The sequence below is a fragment of the Mytilus trossulus genome, chromosome 3 (genome assembly GCF_036588685.1).
Source record: "Mytilus trossulus isolate FHL-02 chromosome 3, PNRI_Mtr1.1.1.hap1, whole genome shotgun sequence".
NCBI lineage: Eukaryota > Metazoa > Mollusca > Bivalvia > Mytilida > Mytilidae > Mytilus > Mytilus trossulus.
Window position 1 is genome coordinate 80,216,845 of NC_086375.1, and position 22,386 is coordinate 80,239,230.

At 31.2% G+C, this 22,386-nt stretch overlaps 1 protein-coding gene across 1 annotated transcript in view; it reads right to left on the reverse strand.

Moving 5' to 3' along the window:
* The window catches only part of LOC134709761 (uncharacterized), a 37,772-nt gene extending 19,955 nt beyond the window's left edge, over positions 1-17,817 (reverse strand). The window contains exons 1-4 of the mRNA XM_063569910.1: positions 17,713-17,817; positions 16,245-16,303; positions 14,031-14,133; positions 6,251-6,303 (exon numbers count right to left, since the gene is read on the reverse strand). Coding sequence (XP_063425980.1) covers positions 6,251-6,303; positions 14,031-14,133; positions 16,245-16,303; positions 17,713-17,798 — 301 coding nt within the window. The 5' untranslated portion in view covers positions 17,799-17,817. The remainder of the gene's footprint in view (positions 1-6,250; positions 6,304-14,030; positions 14,134-16,244; positions 16,304-17,712) is intronic.
* Between the last annotated feature and the right edge of the window lie 4,569 nt (positions 17,818-22,386).

A 22,386-nucleotide genomic window follows, 5' to 3' on the forward strand; every position in this document is an offset into this window, starting at 1 on the left:
GCATATAATAGAAACAAATACTTGCTTACACTTTAACAAATAGAAAATTATTAACATTTCCTTTGAATTATTCTGGAAAAAAGTACAACAAATGCTTGAGTATTGCTTTACAATATAAAATACATGTTAAAGAATACTATAAACTCAATTTACTTTTAACGAATATCAGTTACACCATATATATAGTATACTATATGTCTGACAAAAATAAACATACAACCACTCAAAATATTAAGACAAGAGATCAGAAATTTTATTGAAATAAGAAACTTTTTAGGATATGAAATTGGCAGACTATTCAAGCAATTCAATGAACTGATGTCTGACTTGAAAAACGACATTAGGAATGATGACTCACTCCAATATTGATATCATACTGTAATTTTCTTCAAACATTGCACAGGTATGACTACAAATGTACCTGTTTATGTATATATATGTAAATTATAGTGTTTATCAATTGTGATCAGAGATTTGAATGTATTTTTATACAACAGTCAACAGTAATTTCATATTTGTTGTGTTATCATAGATATAGGAAGATGTGGTGTGAATGCCAATGAGACAACTCTCCATCCAAATAACAATTTAAAAAGTAAACCATTATAGGTTAAAGTACGGCCTTCAACACGGAGTCTTGGCTCACACCGAACAACAAGCTATAAAGGGCCCTAAAATTACTAGTGTTAAACCATTCAAACGGGAAAACCAACGGTCTAATCTATATAAACAAAACGAGAAACGAGAAGCATGACTATTATTTGTACTATATTATTCATCTATTGTTGTTATTATCCACGAAATAAAAATTGCTAGTTTGATATTATTCAAGATATAAGAATCTAGTATGTCATAAGAATACATAGAAAATGAAAATTACCTTCAACTGAATGATCATCTGATTTTACTGTAGATATGTTTTGTAAAACACATTTAAATTTCAAACGAATATTCACAACAGATAAAGATAACGGCAAATTAATAATCCTTTCAAAACAAATATTTTGGAAAATTTCCTTGAATCATGCACTAATGTATATCCCATATTTTATAAAGCATTACACGTGTTATCTAAAGAAAACGGTAGTATTATATTTTCCCAGCATTAGGTTGGCCTTTTGTGTAGCCAAGGCAGGTGAAAGAAATCAAATGAGGAGCGCTGTGATTGGATGTAAGGTACAATATTTTTTTTCATTATCTATGAATAACTGAAGTGTGTAAATTTACAATATCAATTTTAAAACCTATTGAATTATTTTCTAGCGAATAATTCGAAAAGGCTTTAAAATTTGGTGTAAAATAAATGTGAGCATGGATAACAAGCTCCATTAGAAAATGGTCATGATACTATTTTGCTTCAATTTTTAAAATAGAATAATAAAATACTAACACCACACATAACTGTTTTATCCAGGTTTTTATTATAAAAAGTGTTAAATTTAGGAATGGTTAGTAGTGTCGCCTATGCCAGAATAAATATACTAGTCAACAAAAGAAACGATACACGACTTTGGAATAAAATTTGTCAAAAAGTATTAAATATAAAACAAAATAAGATACATTATTTGAAAAAAAGCTTTAATTTGTTATGTATGAGCATATGATAATGAGAATCTAATCCTGTCGGAAAGTAACAAAATTCCGTGTAAACGATCTTTGGGTGCAAATTATTTTTGCGGAAAGTTGAATGAAAAATCGACACACAATTTTCAAAGTACTAAATGAATTATCAAATTTGTTTTTCAAAATACTCAATATGCTAATCAAGTCATGTTCATATTGTAACTAATGGGTTGAAATAATGGTTTATTTTAATGTTTTGGTAAAAAAAAAAAGTGCTTTTTAATATCTAAAAAAAATGCAAAAAAAGAAAAAAAATGGTTTTCGTCTCAAATCAATGCTTTAGATTTTTAAACAACACACTATAAATTTTTAACCGTTCGAATTATTTTTAAGATTGTTATCGGTTTCACTTTACACATACTGTCTATGGTAAATCAATAGATAATGTATACATTTGACCGATTTCTTGTGGTGCCGAACTTTGTTTTATAAATCAAGAAAGAAAAAGTGCGATTTTTAAAAAAGAATTGATGGCAAACATTGTCTTAACCTTTCAATGAAAGGTTGACATCATAAGTTGGAACTTCTGTTTTTAAAATTGTCGTTTTTTGTAAATTTTGAAAGAAAAACAAATCGCCAAATGACGTCATTAAAACAAAAACACTTTTTTTTAACGGATTTATGTTTTGATGGTCATTAAGTATTATTACCTTCAATATAGGTCCTATAAACGGAAAACTTCATCTTGAAATTTGAAAAAAGTCTTGTATCGTTTCTTTTCTTGACTAGTATAGTACCGTTTTCCCTATACTCAAGATAGCAAGGGAAATCAAAATCAAACAGACTTCAGTCATATTATACTTATTTGAAACAATTGATAAGTAAATTTGAATTTTATCACAAAGAATAGAAATTTTTAACTGAGAACAATACTGTGTTGAGAAAAGTGCTGAGTCATCATAAAAAGTCAAATTGATGGGTACAGATATAAAACTCTATTCTAGGATTTCAATATTATCTGTATTGTATAAACTGCCACAAACTATTGTTCTTTTGTATTTGATTTCACCTTTCACAATGTTTTTTTTTCAATTGGACGCACCAGAATTCAAGTCGCGACAAATATTTTTTACTGAAATGTTTGCCTTTTTTGCTGCGTAATTCACTAAATGTATCACTTGGGTATTTCTGTAAACATAATCTATTAAAATGGGGAATGGTCTTGTTTAGTTTGTACTGTTTATGGAATTAGGCAATATCTGGTCACACTAGAAGCATTTTCAGTGTTAGAATTGTTTATCTAATAAAAAAAAAGAGGCCCACTTGAGGCTAAATTTACATAGAATTTATACTTTCCTGTGTAAAGATTTGTTTACATTCTTGAAAATTCATGCAGCAAATATTTCAATAGTGCTTCATTTTGTAGTTTCTTTCTTTTATTATATCAGACATAAATAATTTTTCATTTCCTACTGTTTGAAAGGACTTTTTTTGGAAATTAATACTGCCAAGGGACATAATTCATTCAATTTTTTCATAGATTAATACAGGCAACAAAGACAACCTTACAGCTGAGTATTTTGCATATTTAATGTTTAAAGTGTCTAATATCTTTGTGTCCATCATCTCTAGACAGAATAATTGATTTTATACAAGCTCTGAAATTTTTAACCACAATATTGCATATACTAAAGCATGGAATAGAGATTAGCATGACACATCTTGAATTTGTGCATTTGTTGTAATTTTTTGATTTAAATGAATACAAACTGAATGGAATTGTCAATATTATCTGTTGAAATGGAACTATTTATCATTCTTTTTAAATAAGATAAGATACAGGTTGTTTATAAAGGCTTTTCTGAAAGAAGTAGAGAATGAGGTAAACCAGCAAGTAGAGGTGAGGACATACAATGATCTATTGTTTCTTATAGTAATGGGGACAGACAAGTATTTATTATAGTCAAGGTTTTCACAATAGCCCAGTATTGCATTAATGGTGTCGGAAGAAATCTTTATATATTTATGCCACAGTATAGGGAAAACGGTAGTATTACATTTTCCCAAAATTAGGTTGGCCTTTTGTGTACCCAAGGCAGGTGAAGGAAGTCAAATTAGGAGCGCTGTGATTGGATGTAAGGGTACAATACTTTTTTTTTTTAAATATAAATTTTAAAACCTATTGAAATATTTTCTAGAGAATTATTCGAAAAGGCTTCCAAAATTTCATAAAATTTGGTGTTAAATGACGGTGGGCATGGATAACATAAACAAGCTTCGTTGGCTCCGTTGGAAATTGGTCATGATACTATTTGGCTTCAATTCTTAAATAGAATGATAAAGTACTAAACTAACACCACAAATAACTGTTTTATCCAGGTTTTTATTATGAAAAGTGATAAATTTAGGAATTGTTAGTATTGTCGCCTATAGCAGAATAAATAGTACCGTTTTCCCTCTACCTTCTTTGTAAACATAGAAACTAGTATAAAAAAATATTCAGGTGAAGAAATGAATTATTTCCGGATAAATGAAAATTTTGGTACTAACATAATTTACCATAATTGATGTTCTATACAAATGTTCACGAGGCCGGGATAAGGTACCGGTATTTGATGTATCTATTAACAAATGTAAATATGTTAATAAAACTTAGTTTCAAGAAGAAGAAAAAAGTAATTAATGTCCTTTTTTTTAAACTACTCAGCAACCTTTTATACAGAGTCTTATTTGTTTGGATTTAATAATACATGATATATCTTTGATTTTGTTTTTCCTCATGTCCAATTAAACCTTTTCTTGAATTAGATGTGGGAATTATTTTTATCCACGACAAGCACATAGTGATGTGACGCATTGTCATACTATGTTTGGGCAAAACTGGATCCATTTATTGTACTGTCATTTCCGTATGATAATCGCGTACGTCCGTACTGATCCCGTAAAACATAAGAGGCACTCACGAGCCTTGATCGCACACCTGTATTTACTACATGATTTTGGAAATCATGTAAAATAAGTTTAAAATCATAATAAAAGTAGCTATTCCACTTGCAGTCAAAAAAAATGCCGTTGTTATCTTTTAGTTCGTTTCAGTGTTAGTTGCATTGTCTTTTGTTTGTGTTGCACTTCAGCGTTTCTGTTGTTACGTTGTTTTCCTCTTATATTTGATATGTTTAACTCGGTTTTAGTTTGTTACCCGGATTTGTTTTCTCTCAATTGATTTATGACTTTCGAGCAGCGGTATACTACCTTTGTCTGTCTTTATTCACAATAGTTAATGAAGACCCCTTATCATTATTACATAAATTTTAAAGTTGTGACCATTTGAATTTTTTTTTTTACTACACACAAAAGGATTATTCAGGTTTAGTTTAGTTTACTTTAGCCTAGTAAATTTAAAGGAAAAGATTTTTTTGTAAAAGAAAAAATAAGCCAAAAACAATTAACTCCCAAGTTTTAGTTTTAAACATAGCAGTCATCTTTTTCGATGGAAGTGGTCATCAGACACATTTTTATAAACAAAATACCCTCACGAGGCAAAATTGTTTTAGAGGAAATCATTTTTGTAAAAGTTTACGGACGACAACAAGGAACGACGGACTTCAAGTGATGATAAAAGCTCACTTGGTTCTGTTGGGCCATGTTTTCTAACTAGATCACATCCTTTAAAAAAAGATATAACATCAAGAATGTAATACAACGAATCGTTGGTCTTTACCTGTGGGGGATTTTTCGAAAGTAAAATAGTTTAATCATTTCAACTGACCTAAATTGTTATAACATAAAAAGAACCAGATAGATTTAAGCTACTGTAACTAACAGTTCGAAGTCTAGCAACCTTTGCTCTGTATACAAAAGCCATTGAGTATTAATTCCCATAAGGTTTTATGACTACCCCTCTCGAAACTTTCAAACCAGTTGGCATTAGAAAAGATTAACGGAAAATAATCATTTCTGAAGTCTTTCCCTTGCCAATACATCAAGGAAAAATCTATATCAGCTTTATTGTCAGCTAGATTTTATTTACGTTTTACCCAAAGTACCTAAATATCATGAGACTTAATTTATATTATGAAAAAACATCTCATTAAATACTAATGAATTCAGCCAGGCAAATGAAACGTGAATATGCTCTCACATAATGGCTTGATGCTTTGAACCCCGTAACACAGGATGAAAATTAAACACATTATAATACATGTATCTTCAGAATCCGAAACATTGCTAAAAAGATGTCTTTCTACCATGACAAATATGACATTGTGCACAAACAACATTGTTTATGTGTCTCTTAAAGATAATGCAGTATTGCTAATTAAATCGAAACTCGAATATATGCATGACACTTACTAAAGAGGAAATATTGAACGATCAAATTAGGACTATTCTGTTATCCTTTGGTTTCAATTGTCGTTGGTTACAAAACCAAAGGATAACAGAATATCTTTCCAAATCATTGACATAACTTTTACCGGCTAAAACATTTTACAAGATAAACCGAAGTTTCGGTTAAAATTTAATTCTTGGTGCTAGCAATATTTTTGATAATGCTGTAATTTTTACTCTTCAAATGTAATTCAGTGTAGCTTCAGGGGCAGCCTTATAATCAATTTTACCATAACAAATTAAGGATTTGCCATATATACACAAATCCTATATAAATTTATAATCTTCTATACCTTACCTTCTTTCTTAACAGTAGTTAGATTGATTACGCATCCTAATACATGATCACATCTATAAAAAAAAATTAATATATTATTTTCATTTATAATGGGTCTGCTCACATACCAAGTAAGTAAATGAAGCATTATTATGTCATTACAACTGCAGGATGAGGTCAATGTATTCTATTACTAAAGACGCAACAACTTTTTGATTAGTTCTGAAAGTGGTTTTGTTTTGATATATTTCATTGCAAATATCATAAGAAACAAATTAGCCTGGTACTCATCTAGTGTTGGAACTGAATACTATTTCAAATAACCATCCCTTCCCATCTTACTTGAATTCATTGATAGCATTCATCATTTCCCTGTTATTTTTTAACAAAGTAACTAAATTGAATATTTCATCTGTGTGATAATGAACACTTCTATTTGCTTAACTTCTTACCCATATATTGTGTTCGTCTTTTAAGCATATGGGTTAGAGTATACAACAGAACTACCTGATCATTAGTATCTATGATGAGTTTATTTTGTATGACTATCTTATATGAGCAAAATGTTTGATGTAGCCGTAGATGTAAAGGGTCATAATTCTGTCTCGAAATCTTGATGGGTCCATTGTCAGGCAGTTAAATGATACACAATTAATTTGCATATGGTTTTTTTCTGAAATTACATGTACCTTGTGTTCATCGACAACCCCTTGCGACAGAAACAGAACTATTATTCTCCTCATATAGTCTTATATTGGGTAGGTGTTGCGCAGACTTTGTCTTGTTGCTGTATTTTGTGTCGTTTTCATACCTTAATACACAGTTTGTATGCACCTTTTTAAAATATGCAGATTGCCGGAGTCTTATATACTAATTTATACTGCACTCGTTCTATTCGAGCCATCAAAATGCTTATATGACGTATACAGTCACTGACCCGATATCACTTGTCCTCATGCATATTTAAATTAGAAGTTGTTGAAACTATATTCAATTATTCATACGACCTCTTCAACTTGTTCCTGTTTTCAATGTATATGTTCCGGACCATATGAGTATTTGGACAATACGCGTATGGTCATGACCATATCAGTATATTCTCATATGGTCCGACAATACGATGTCCGACTGTACGCGTATGTCGGTATAATTACCAATCTTTTACAGGTTACTTTTAATACTTCTAAAGTCTGCATATGGTATGACCGTTCATTAAAAAGACGCAAACATATAGGTAATTTTATTATTTTATTATGATAAAAAGATTAGCTAAATAAAAATAAGAAGTTTCACATACTTACTTGTCAAAACTATAATTAACACATTTTTACCGATGATCATTACCGATGGTCATTACCGATGGTCATTACCGATGATCATTACCGATTTGTTATTACGAGTGAATGGCAATATGTCGACTTAAATAAATTAATTCCAAAAATTTCTTAATAAACTCCTACCAAAGAAGTCACTGGAAACTAACATAGTTTATATAAGTTTTCTTGTGAATATGGTGTATGGCAATCATGATACGATTTTGAGATCTAGAGCCTCTTAAAACACCGTAGACATATCGCAATGGCCCAATACCTCGGCATCACTGTACGCAGCTACAAAAAGGCTAGCTTTTTACTCGCAAACAAAAGGGGTAAATGAAAATAATCGTGCACAACCAACCAAGACTTGCAAATGCAAAAAATCTATGATATCATGTGAAAGTAAATGTCACCCCAAACCTACATGCAAGAATGTAATAGCGATAAAAACTAACTTTGGCATCAATGTTTAATTTTTATGAAGTATTTGAATTATAAAAGTAATACATTGTCATGTAACTTTCATTCTTTTTTTTAGATAAAGTTTTTGTATCATTGAAACATTTATAATGTAATTGAAAAAAAATACCTATAGGGTCCAAATACTCATATGGTCCGGTCCGTTAATAACAAAACTTGTTCTTGTTTTCAATGTACATGTTCCAAACCATATGAGCATTTGGACCATACGCGTATGGTCATGACCATATCAGTTTAGTTTAAACATATTTTATTTGCTGAATTAAAGCAAAATGGATTAGACACAAGTAAATCATACTTATGAAGTTTTCTCCATAATAACCATAAGAACCATATCAGTATACGCATGGTCCAAATACTCATATGGTCCGGAACATATACAATGATGCGTGGAACAACTCAAACTTATCTCTTTTACGATTTTCGGAAAAATGTGTTTCACTTGTTAATATATTTTGTTTGAAACATATAAATCAATATAATATGTTAATGTTGATATTTGAGTGCATTCTCAAACGAATTCGTTCACCATAAATCGCGGTTTACAACAGGTAATGTACGTTTCATTGTGTTTTATATTTCTCGGCCATAGATATGTGGCCTTTTTGAAGAAAGCGTTTTTTAATATTTAAATCAAAAAAATAACAGTAACACATCAAACAACAGTTGAAAGCTTTTTCCAGATTGCAGTATAAAGACAATAATAGTGCATTGACTTGACATATCAACGAAGAATTTGGCCTCGCATTTCCCCGTCTCTAAACCTCATCTTTATATCGTTGAAATGTCAAGTCAATGCACTATTATTGTCAATGGTTTAATAGATTAAATAAATTGTAATAATCAAACCATTGACACTTCTGTTAATATTAACATCTCAAGTGAGGTTTTAGATGGTGAAATACTGTTTGAAGAAGTAATGCTACTGCAAAAAAAAAAAAACTAGAGGATCCAAGGAGCCTGTGTGTTTCACCTGATATTTTTATTTACAATTGATGCATTTAATAATGCAACCGTTATACCTTTGCTTTGTTTCAGAGATATAAGTCAAAATCTGCATTATTATCCATGTGTTTTTTTTTAGCCATGTCCGTCATTTTGGTTACATTTGTCTCAGAGAAGAAGATTTTTGAAAGATACAAACATTAATTGACTAATTGACTATTTCTAGTATTATAAGCCAAATTCTAAGTCTTCAACTTTAGATCTATCATATGCTTTAGCATACAGAGGCATGAGTTCAACCCCGGTGCATATACATTCTATTGTAGTTTACTGAAAGCTAGGTAAATGTATTGATTAGAACAAAGAGATATTATTTATTAATTAAGACATTATGAGAAAAATTTATAACGTAAAGGTAGAAGTATCTCATTACATTAAACTCAATTATTGAAACTAGAAAATAGAAAAAGTTATCAATATTTAGAGCTTTGATAGATTTTTTAAGCGCGTATGTCCAGCAGCACCTGCATACGGGGTATATATCTCCCAATTGATACGATATTCCCGTGCTTGCGTTTCCTATCATGATTTTCTTGATAGAGGGTTACTGCTCACAAGGAAGCTATTAAACCAAGAGTTCCAAATGGTGAAGTTGAAATCATCCCTTCGTAAATTTTACGGACGCCATCACGAGTTGGTTGACCGTTATGGAATAACCCTTTCACAAATGATATCGGATATGTTCCTTACGTCGTAACTACAATCCCCTTCCCTTTCATGAATTTGACCTACCGAATTAGACTATTTACCGGATTTGTAATCACATAAGCAACAAGACGGGTGCCGCATGTGGAGCAGGATCTGCTTACCCTTCCGGAGCACCTGAGATCACCCCTGGTTTTTGGTGGGGTTCGTGTTGTTTATTCTTTAGTTTTCTATGTTGTGTCATGTGTACTATTGTTTTTCTGTTTGTCTTTTTCATTTTTAGCCATGGTGTTGCCAGTTTGTTTTAGATTTACGAGTTTGACTGTCCCTTTGGTATCTTTCGTCCCTCTTTTAGTAGAAAATTACTGTTTACTAAATAAGATGATTTCGGAATAAGTACACATTTGTTATGTACATTGAAAGCTATATATTCACATGCAAAATGTTGTATTAACCTTATTGACAATATGACAGACTGGTTAAGTGGTAATTCAGGTTTAAAACAAGGATGTGCATATTATCTTTGGTGTCTTTCGTCCCTCTTTTATCGCATGTTATATTTGAAGTGTTTATTAAAAGTTGTCTTGATGTTAAACAAAACACTAGATATTGGTGTATACATTGATGATGAAAAAGTTGGTATACTTTATATGCAGACGACATTGTATTTATTGCTGAAAATGAACTAATTTAAAGGCTCTATTTGATGTTTTAAGTAATTGGTGTGTATAAACTCATCATATATACCAGGATTCAATTGTGTATATACGCCAGACGCGCGTTTCGTCTACGAAAGACTCATCAGTGACGCTCGAATCCAAAAAAGTTAAAAGGCCAAATAAAGTACGAGTTTGAAGAGCATTGAGGACCAAAATTCCTAAAAGTTTTTTGGGTCTATGTGAAATATGGGTCTATGTGAATGCTGCAATTTGGGTTGTGTTGAAGATGAGTACAACTTTGTACTTGTATTTCCAGCCTTTAGAACTACAAGACTATAATATTTGCCAACGCATTATTTTTCTTGGCCAATTAAATTTAATCTTGTTCATTTGCTTCAAGCAAAATCTAAATCAAACGCAATTTAACTGTGTAACTTGCATGGAAAATTATATCCTGTATTGTGAATTAATTAAACCTTTATTACATTATTATGTATTGTGTTTGCTATATGTTATTTTGTCACATAGTGTATACTTGTTTATTTATTGTCATATCATGTTATTTATGCTTTCGCAAATAAAATATCCATTCATTCATGTAATCATTTTCATTTTAAAATATAGGACTTTAAACAATTAAATTCAAATTTAAAAATGTTATTTATTAAAAATAATATGCTGACACACTTATTTTCATTCGAATCAGTTTTAAATGATCAGTGGATATGCAGCAAAATTAAAGATCAAATATTTTGGTTTGACTTGGTTTTGGAAGGGAAGGAGGGGTTGGACTTAAGACAAGGGGGTGGAATGAAAACCTCAACTCTATGCAAGCAAGAACACATGAGATAGGAGGGGAATTGGATATTCTGTATAACATTTAACAAGAAATTAAATAAATATTTTGAATTTTTTGGCTTCAAACAAATTTAGTCCTCTTCTTAGGTAAATTCGAAAAAATATTAATACATTTTTTTGTCCGCGGGGTAGATCGCTGCGGGAACCAGGCGTCCGTCCGTCCGTCCATCCGTGTGTCCATCTGTCCGTCCTGTCTTGTTAGCCCTCTCACATGTTCAATTCTTGTCCGATTTTTTATGAAACTTACACTTTAGGTTAGTGTAAGCAATATCTCGGAACAAGAATATGTCCATAGTACACGGATGCCACACTCGCACTATCCTTTCCCATCTTTAGTGGACCGTGAAATTGGGGTAAAAACTCTAATTTGGCATTTAAAATAAGAAAGATCATATCACAGGGAAAATGTGTTCTAAGTTCCAAAACTTCATTAAAAACTACCTTGACCAAAAACCTTAACCTGAAACTTGCACTATCATTTACTATGTTCAGTGGACCACGAAATTGGGATCAAAACTCCTATTTTGCATTACAATTAGAAAGAACGCATATCATATGGCACATATGTACTAAGTTCTATATATATATAAGTAGATTTGACTTCAACTTCATCAAAAACTACCTTGACCAAACACTTAAACCTGAAGTGGAAAGAACGGAAGAACAGACGAACGAAAAAACATACAACACCACGAACAAACGAACGGACGTACAGACCAGAAAACATAATGCCCCTCTACTATCGTAGGTGGATCATAATAAACACATCATTTTCTATGCGCCTTTTTAAATAATAGCTTTCATCTGCCTAAGCCTGTTGGTACAAATCCATTTGAAATTAAAAGTTTTACTTGTGCAAAATGTTTAGTGGTACACTCATGACAACATATGGATTTCACAAGATATGAACACAAATGGATGTAGGGAATCCTAAGAGTCAGATATTTCACAATTATATTTTATAGAGGGATGAGTATCGTTGGCAATGACCACCCTACAGAGAAAATATCTGAGTTTATTGACCTTCATCTAAGAACGCATTTACCATCCTATACGCAAGACATAACACGGTATCTGAAGAAAATGGAATTTGAGAGCCCTCTCCCACCTAAAAAGATCATTGTCTCGCTTGATGTTACCTACATTTTTAATTATGATAGTATTGAAGCATGTAGGGATGTCTGGCGCTCCTGAAACATCTTACATCTACCAACTGAATTCAGCCTCTAACTTTGGTATTGAAATGCAATAATCATAACTTCACGTTCAATAGTGCACACTTTCTCAAGGTTAAAGGAACATCAATAGGAACAAGGATAGCACCGTCTTATGCCGAAGTTTTTATGGGGGGGGGGGGGGAAAGAACAGCGAATCGTCAATTCTCCTCATTATCTTTTATTAAAAATTGTCCGTTTGTAAATTTTGAAATATTTCCAGAAACTAAGGTTTCAACTCCCTCAGGCAAAGTTGGCTTTAGATGAATTTGACTATTTATTTTAGGTAGTTTTGGCACATAGCTCTTCAACGGTTGCGGTACATTTTCGGATTTCAAATGTTTGACTTTGAGCGTTCCTGATGAAGATAAATCCAGAAAAAATTATTAAACGTGTTGTTTTAAATTTTTTACATCACTGAGTCGATACCTCTGCTGATCGACTATCAGTCCCGCTGGCATAATCAGCTCAGTAGATAGTTTTTCGGTATTGACATGATTCAACAAATTTTACTAAAATTGTCCGTTTATATTCTTCTTATTCAGGAACTAAGGTTTCAACTTCCTCAGGCAAAGTTGCCCTTAGATGAATTTTGCTATTTATTTAAGGTAGTTTTTGGCACATAGCTCTTCAACAGTTTCAGTACTTATCCATCTTCGGATTTCAAATGTTTGGCTTTGAGTGTTCCTGATGAAAGTAAATCCATAAAAGCGCATCGGACGCAAGTAATTATTTAACGTGTTGTTTTAAATTTTTTATCAATCTCCCTGAGGCTCTTGGTTTTGATTCATCAACGATCTTAACATGAAGAGAAATAATACTGAACAAGAAGTAAAATTTGCCAACGATGCTTATCCCTCAATTAAATTCACTTATGATTTTTTTTAACTTTAAAATTTGACACTGCTATGTAAAGGAAAATAGCATAATATTTACAGAACTGTATCGCAAGCACGCAGAAAAAACATCAATAGTATTCTCCTTTCAAAGATAGGCGAAAGATACCAGAGAGATATTCAAACTCATAGATCGAAAATTAACTGATGACGTCATTGAGTTGTCATCCTAAACTTTGCACCAGGAGCATTCCCTACATGAGGCCATACAAATAAAACGGATGTGTTTAACCAATGATACTGCAAAAAGGCGAATACAAAAAATTCAAGGGTCACCAAAACAAATCGGGTCTACAAGAGAAAATACAAAGCAAGGGTTAAGCTCGTGCAATCAACATCAGCCGAGATGATCTTTTAAAAATAAAGAAAAAAGATCAACATTTAGAGAGCCGTTTGTGCTGACTGTCCATCCCACATTTGACAGGTTATCGCATCTAATCTGCAAAACTTTGAATACAATCGAAAAACATCACAAACTATCGAAGTTCTTTCCCTAGCCACATGTATTGGCTTTACGTAGGGTCAAAAGCCGTAAAGACTTGCTATTGATAGCTGATTTATCCTCTAGCAGGCTAGACTTTTAAAACTCACTCCGCTGGTATTGATTTGGAATTGTAAAAAAAGAATAATATATATCTTTTTTTATATAATGCAATCTTAAATACTTTTGTAGGTATTTTTTTCGTCTCTTTCTCTCATGTAAAAAAAACATCATGATAATAACTTACGTTTCATTGTCAGAACAATTGCACTTGTTTGAGCATGACATGCCATAATTAATTCCATCACATTTTCGAACACAGCCTCTTCCAAAGTACCCAGATGGGCAATCTGGAAGTATTGAGAGAAATTTATAACAAAAGACAACGTATATATTTCACAGGTCTAAAAGATTTTTGACGAAACATTAAATGAAACAATCAAATAAACTTTTTTTTCTATAATTATCTTTGAATTAAAACGTGTGAACACTATATAAATCAACGATCTATTTTAATCATCCCTGTTTAAGGCGAGGCGCACGCGCCTCTTGCATACAATACATCTTTTGTGGTACGTGCATCAATTTGAATTCTTTATATATATTCGAATAGAAAACAATAAAATGTAGTTATTCAAAATTAACTTATAAATTTGAACTGACTATGTCACTTATTTTTTATATTTCAAACTAACGACGGAAAATTGGATTTTTTGACTGTGATGATTACTTTAAAAGATGATATGACATACATGTATGCATTTATAAATTATGTTATCTTCAAATCTGGATTGCAAACATAGACACGAATCTAAGAAAAACGTGTATATGCTTATTTTATTATTAAGTGTGATAACTGAGCAACTTAATTGAAGTTTAAATCTGTGTCATAATTTTGTTTTTGCACAGTAGAATTTTATTTAGTTTTTCAACGCTATTAATCAAATTATTTTGTTCAAAATTAAACATTCTAAGATATGAGGAAAAGGGAAAAATCTGGATTCAGAACATTTTTGTATGTCTTCTGTTTGAACAGAATACTTTTTAAGGAAAAACCCATCATGTTAGGTGAAATCAATTTGAAAACATTTTAAAGTCTAATGATGTAATGTTAAGATAGGATGATATGTGAAGAATGAGGAATTTATTTTCATAATTGTTAAATATGACTTGGTAGAAATTTTTTTTTGTAAAGAGGTTTCTCGTATTCACAATGAAAAGTAGGGCCAGAATATACCAAATAAACTCATCATAGATTCCAAGATTGAAGTTTTATATTTACGCCACACGCGCGTTTCGTCTACAAAAGATTCATCAGTGCGTTCGAATAAAAAATGTCAAAAAGGCCAACTAATGTACGAAGTTGAAAAGTATTGAGGACCAAAAATTCCTATAAATTTTGCCACACACGGTAAAAGTTATCCAATGTGATATTTCATTTTTTGTGTAAAATAATACGGCCAACACTATTGTATGAGGAACGTTTTCTTTCTATTGATATCTGAAACCCTGTTCTTCTAATAATACTTATATTGTTTTATTGAATAATAGCATTTTTGCTACAGTTTTTTCGCTAAGCCCCTGCTATTCCAAAAGTTGTGGTCATATTACTTTTACAAACGAACATCGAGTAGATATTATGAGCTTGATAGAAACTTTCCGCGAACTGATCAAATAAAATAAATATTGTATATTTGACCATAATAATAAGTTTGTCTTGGGTATCTTCCAAATTGCATTACTTGCAATTAAATTAAAAGATACCTATTTCTGAACCCATTTAAGTTAAAATTTGATAAAGTCTTCATTCTTAAGCTGTGTTTATTTTTTATTTATTTTTTTACTTTACATGATGAAGTTTGTTTGGATTATGATGCGTTGTATTGTTATGATTTGTTAAGTTTATGACTACTAGACATATATTATGTTTCAATTATTATCTTTGACTCTTTATTTGATATCATATTTCTGATTATTCATTGAACCTGTTTTGCTCTATAAAATCGTGTCTTCAGTCAAAATAAAATATAGAACTCTGATTTCTGAGTTTTTTTAAGAATTGAATGCTTCTTTTTGTAAATTTATTGGGGGTAAAAGCGTTGACCGAAGTACATTTTGTATGAAGCGCGGAAGCGCTTCATTCTAAAAATTATGAACTTACTTATGAGTGGAGTAGTAGGTGTATTGTGTTCTGTGGTGCAGTTATTGCCCTAGAGTCATTTTTACAAAATAACTTACCAAGATTTATCGTTCGTATACTGAATTGTTTATTTATCGTAATTTTGTTTTTGTTAAACCGACTCCTTATACTTAGCCGAGGGCAATAGTTTTATCCAAAACTAGTTCAACGCTTGCAATTTGAAAAATAATCAAAATACTTTTTACTTATTTTATATGGAAAGTAATAACCGAAGTATTATAAATAATAATATGTTTTAATTTAACGTGTATTGGTACTTACTTTCACATGATCCATCTACAAATGTTTTGCCTAAAGGGCATAGTGACGAAACAGCATTACTGTGGAATAAATATAAATTAAACTATTGAAATATATTTATGTATACTTACAACGGGTTTATTTCTATCATGTTATAATATTTCTTTCAGAAAGTAATTTTTTAACGATGCATATGGTCATGTTTTCCCTGACTGATTATGACTAAATTGTACTGATTGATATTTAGGGGCAAAAGGCATATGATTCAGTTTTATTATCACGTTTAATGTATTGCGACAATGTGTTGCTTATCATCGTAATAAGGTGTGTAAACATTTCCTTTTATTGTTTTAATATGAGTGTATTATTCAAAATATTCGAAATAATATATACCGAAAAATATTATTAATTAACTGTTAATCTAATTAAAAAGAAATACTTACCAAATTTTGCTTTTTCGAAAAAATGTTACAGAATATGTTTGTTCTTTGGTTAAGGGTAACTGGATAAAGATAAATTTGCGGGTTAAGGGTAACTCCTGGATAAGAGTTTGACATACGTCTGCCAAAGACTTATCAGTGACGCTCGAATAAAACATTGTTAAACAGGTCAAATTAAGTAAGAATTTGAAGAGCATTGAGACCCAAAAATCCCTAACAGTTTTGCAAAATACAGCTAAGATAATCTATTCCTGAGGTAGAAACGCCTTAGTATTTCAAAAATTAAAAGTTTTGTTAACAGTATGATTATGAGCATCAATGATAACTCAATTCAACACAGAAGAGCTGACTACTGGGCTGGATATACTCTTAGGGAATTAAAACTCCACCAGCATTGGCATCGACCAAGTGGTTGTAAATAAACTCATCATAGATACCAATATTGAAATGTTGTATTAACGCCGTACTAAAGATTCATCAGTGACACCCAAATAAAAAATGTTAAAAAGGCCAAAAAACTACGGTTCATACGCATGTTCCTTATAAATAAATGCGTTGCAACCAAAAAATACAAAAAAATACCAATACACCTAAACGCTGGCAACAACAATTATTGGCCAAATACATAGTTTTAAGTAATCCTTTCTCATTGTTTCCATTATGTCAAATTGATGAAAAATGAATTTCCTATAATGGTTTAATTTTTAAATTGTTATTTGGATGGAGAGTTGTCTCATTGGCACTCACACCACATCTTCCTATATCTATTCAGCAAAACATGCAGTATAAAAAAAGGTTTTGTTGTGCATATGTGTTTATTCTCATTTGAATATTTATACTTGTTGAATTCTTATCAATGATATCGAAAAATGATCAATAATTTTCAATAAGTGAACAGTAGAATAAATTCAAATGCTAATAAATATTTAAGTTACCGAATAAATGGTTTCATTAGTCACCAAGACGAGTGAATTTTCGATTCGTGAATCATGACAATAAAGTAATAAGGAAACTGATTATACATAACTACCAAATGTGCAAAACCTTACCTGAAAATTAATCCAAATGAAATCGGTATTAACATAAATACACTAAGGTTAATTGTCATTTTTAAATTTTGCAATATTAATTTCATATTTTGACCCAAATGAGGAAGTCATTGTATTTAGTCATACTTTAACACAAAGACCATAATAATATATACAGGAAATTGAGTGCTGTCATACTTAATAATAAACTGATGAAAACCTTGTGGATAACGAGAATAATGTACTTATAAAGAACAAAACAAATAAAAATTGACTGATCATTTGTATTTAAAGGGACAGTTTTCTGAGAAAATTAATGTGTTGATATGTCTTTGTTCACTTTACAATGTAACCGAAATTGTGAATTGTGTACCCTTATGTTGATTTAATGCTTGACATATGGAAACTTTACAAAAAATCTACAGCCTTTCTCCTTTTATTTATTAAATAGAATATTATCGCATGCAGTGCTAGCAATTTTTCATTAAAACATGTTTATAAAGTTAGATATTGGCTTTAAAAAGAATTATGACCAATTTTTGGGAAATTTATCGGTTGGTTTAGACTTTTTGTAAACAACGCACACCAGCGTTTCATAGAAAAAAGGGAGTAAGCTATGCTTAAAATTTAATAACAAAAATCTCTGTACCAAAGTCTATGAAATATTTTTTAAAAATGTTGGTTTCATTTGCCCGAAAGTTCCCTTATCTATTAAATGCAATGAAAAAAAAACATTAATGCTGTGCCCGTTTTTTTTACCCTCGGTAAACTTTACAAAATAGCATATCTCTATTGTTCATTATCTTTGCAATTTTGATAATATTGCAGTTTGATAATTTTGTGATTTACATGGATACAGTAGGAGTCATAAACCTTAATAGCTATACTCGTCAAAATGTACATAAACAATTATTATTATTATTGCTTAGCAATATAATATTTCCTACAGAAAGTAACAAAAAATTAGCGTGCAATAAATTCCAATATTGCACTGGTGCAATTAATCTTCAAAATTAATGACGTCATCAATGACAAAATCTTAGTTTATACCATTTTTTACTTTCAAATATTATAATGTTATTTTAAGCAATACTGTCATGCTACCGCATTAAGCCAACTTTATGATAGTTTATGTTATCCACTTCGAGTTACTTTTGTGAAAGAGGTCAATATAATATGCTCTTGTTCATTCCTTAATCATAAAATCCTATAAAAATAATAATAAAAATAATAATAATAATAATAATAATAATAATAATAATAATAATAATAATAAAAATACTAATAATGATTATAATAATAATAGTAATAATAATTTAAAAAAAAATAACAATAATAGTAATAATAGAAATAGAAATAATAATAATAATAATAATAATAATAATAATAATAATAATAATAATAATAATAATAATAATTATAATAATATTAGTAATAATAATAATAACAATAATGATAATAATAATCATAATTATTATAATAATAATGATAATAATATTAATATTGGTTATTGCATGAATGGTGGGGAATATTGTCCCGAGAAGAATCTTATATTGCACGAGCTTGCAAGTGCAATATATGTTCTACGAGGGCCAATGTTCCCAAATATTCATGGAATAACCCTTTTATTATATAGCAATATAAACTAGTAAATATTTGTTTAGGGGCCAGCTGAAGGACACCTCCGTGTGCGGGAATTTCTCGTTACATTGAAAACCTATTGGTGACCTTCCGCTGTTGTTTTTTCTATGGTCGGGTTGTTGTCTCTTTGATACATTCCCCATTTCCAATCTCAATTTTAAGATTTATTGCACTAATGCAATTTTAGAATTAATTGCACGCTAACTTTTGGTTACTAAAACAGTGCTTTTAAAGCCATAAAGAGGGTTCTTCGGTTGGTATATCTGTTATTAATATATAATGTCCTTGTGGACTATACTCACTATATCAATCAGGAAACATTAAATCTAAAGCACAATCTGGAAGATAAATTAAACAATCTTCTGCATTCATATTGTGGTTGAAGTATGATTTGACCAATGTGAATAACGTTCTTTAATAACACAATAACAGGTGGTAATGTATATATAATGTGTTAGTTCAAACAACAAACAGCAATAGAAAAGTTCAAATTACAAAATACATATAACACCCTGTAGATTGATTAACAGGTGAAGATAACCTTTGAAAAGACTTATTAAGAAGGGATATAATTACGATACTGTTGTCAAGTCATTAAAGATTGCATATTTTGGCGTTAATATTGAGTCACTGATAAGGTCTTTGCGTCGGAACTAAACAAATTTATTCTAAAAACAGTTGTTGGCATGACACGGGTTATGTTCTTCTCATATATGTTATGATGGTATGATACTAAACCCCTAACGGGAAGGATTGTGCCTGATGTTCATATGATGAAATCATAATCTTTCAGTCAGTTTAATTGAAGTCTGGAGCTGGCATGTCAGTTAACTGCTAGTAGTCTGTTGTTATTTATGTATTATTGTCATTTTCTTTATTTTCTTTGGTTACATCTTCTGACATCAGACTCGGACTTCTCTTGAACTGAATTTTAATGTGCGTATTGTTATGCGTTTACTTTTCTACATTGGTTAGAGGTATAGGGGGGGGGGGGGGGGGGGGGGGGGGGTTGAGATCTCACAAACATGTTTAACCCCGCCGCATTTTTGCGCCTGTACCAAGTCAGGAGCCTCTGGCCTTTGTTAGTCTTGTATTTTTTTAATTATAGTTTCTTGTGTACAATTTGGAAATTAGTATGGAGTTCATTATCACTGAACTAGTATATATTTGTTTAGGGGCCAGCTGAAGGACGCCTCTGGGTGCGGGAATTTCTCGCTACATTGAAGATCTGTTGGTGACCTTCTGCTATTGTTTTTTTATTTGGTCGGGTTGTTGTCTCTTTGACACATTCCCCATTTCCATTCTCAATTTTATTGCTTATTCTTTAGTTTTCTATGTTGTGTCATTAGTTCTATTGTTTGTCCGTTTGTCCTTTTAATTTTAAGCCAGGCGTTACCAGTTTATTTTTGATTTATGAATATGACTGTTCCTCTGGTATCTTTCGTCACTCTTTTTGAACCACTCCTTCAACATAAATCTCATTGACGATGCTAAATAATCTAAAGAGGAAGAGCGTTATGATCCTCAATAGTTCCGGGGAAGGATGAGTGCTTTCGATAATCACAGAAAGCCAATGGTTTCTGGACGCATTTGTCGTGCATGATTGAACAACAGTTGTTCCGGTAGTATTACATGACTTACCTAATTTGAATTGGCCAATTTATTATTTTCCGTTATTTAGAGCATGGTTATATTTGTTGGATAAATAACGAGCTCCACTTATGTCGCGGTTAAACAGACAATATAACAGTATCGCAAGAATCATACATGTACTTATACGCGTTAGCGCTATCTATATGTAACGTCATGGTATCTTGTGTAAACGTCATTGTATTCAAACATTAAATAATTTATTTGTATAGACGTCTTTTTAGCTCACCTGGCTCAAAGGGCCAAGTGAGCTTTTCTCATCACTTTTCGTCCGTCTTCGTCGTCGTCCTTCGTCATTAACTTTTACAAAAATCTTCTCCTCTGGAAATTCTAAGCCAAATTCAACCAAACTAATCCATAATAATTATTGAGGTATTTAGTTTGATAATGTGCACAGTGACCTGGCCAACCAACCAAGATAGAACATAGGGGTAAAATGTATATCGGGGCTTATATCTCTGAAACCAAAGCATGTAAAGCAAATCTGACAGTGGACAATTGTTCATCGGATCAAGATCTATTGCCCTAAAATTTTAAGATCAAATCGGACAACCCGTTGTTGGGTTGTTACCCCTGAATTGGTAATTTTAATGAAACTACTACAACAAATTGAACTAAACTTGTCCACAATCATCATTGGGGTATCTGGTTTGAAAAATGTTTCCGATACCCCACCCGCGAACAAAGATGGCCGACATATCTAAAAAAAAAAGTCCATAGAGTAAAATGTAAACATTAGGATCATATCTCTAACACCAAAGCATTTAGAGCAATCTGATAGGTTAAAATTGTTCATTAGGTCAAGATCTATCTACCCTTAAATTTTCAGATGAATCGGACAACCCGTTGTTGGGTTTCTTCCCCTGAATTGATAGTTGTAAGAAATTTTGCAGGTTTTGGATATTATCTTGAATATTTTTATAGATAGCGTTGAACTGTAAACAGCAATAATGTACAGCAAAGTAAGACCTAAAAATAAGTCAACATGACCAAAATGGTCAATTGATCCCTCAAAGAGTTTTGCCCTTTATAGTCAAATTTTAACGTTCTTCATAAATTTTGTAATTTTCACAAAACATTTTCCACTGTAACTACTGGGTCAAGTTCAGAAATAATTGTAAGCAGCAAGAATATTCAGTAAATGAAGATCTAGTACAAACACATTGCCTTCACCAAAACAATGAGATTTTCTACATCATCAGTTCCTTTTAATAACAAGGCCAACATTTTCCGATGTATTAAAGAATGTATTGCAGATGGAGGAAATACAGCATGACATACCTCTACATCAAATATGTGTAGAATTTCAATAAAGATATGGCTGTCCAATGGAAGAAAGCTGACATGCATTGTTTAAAGACAGCTTCCGTTCGTACATAATCCTCCAGATTTCCAGCATTTTTT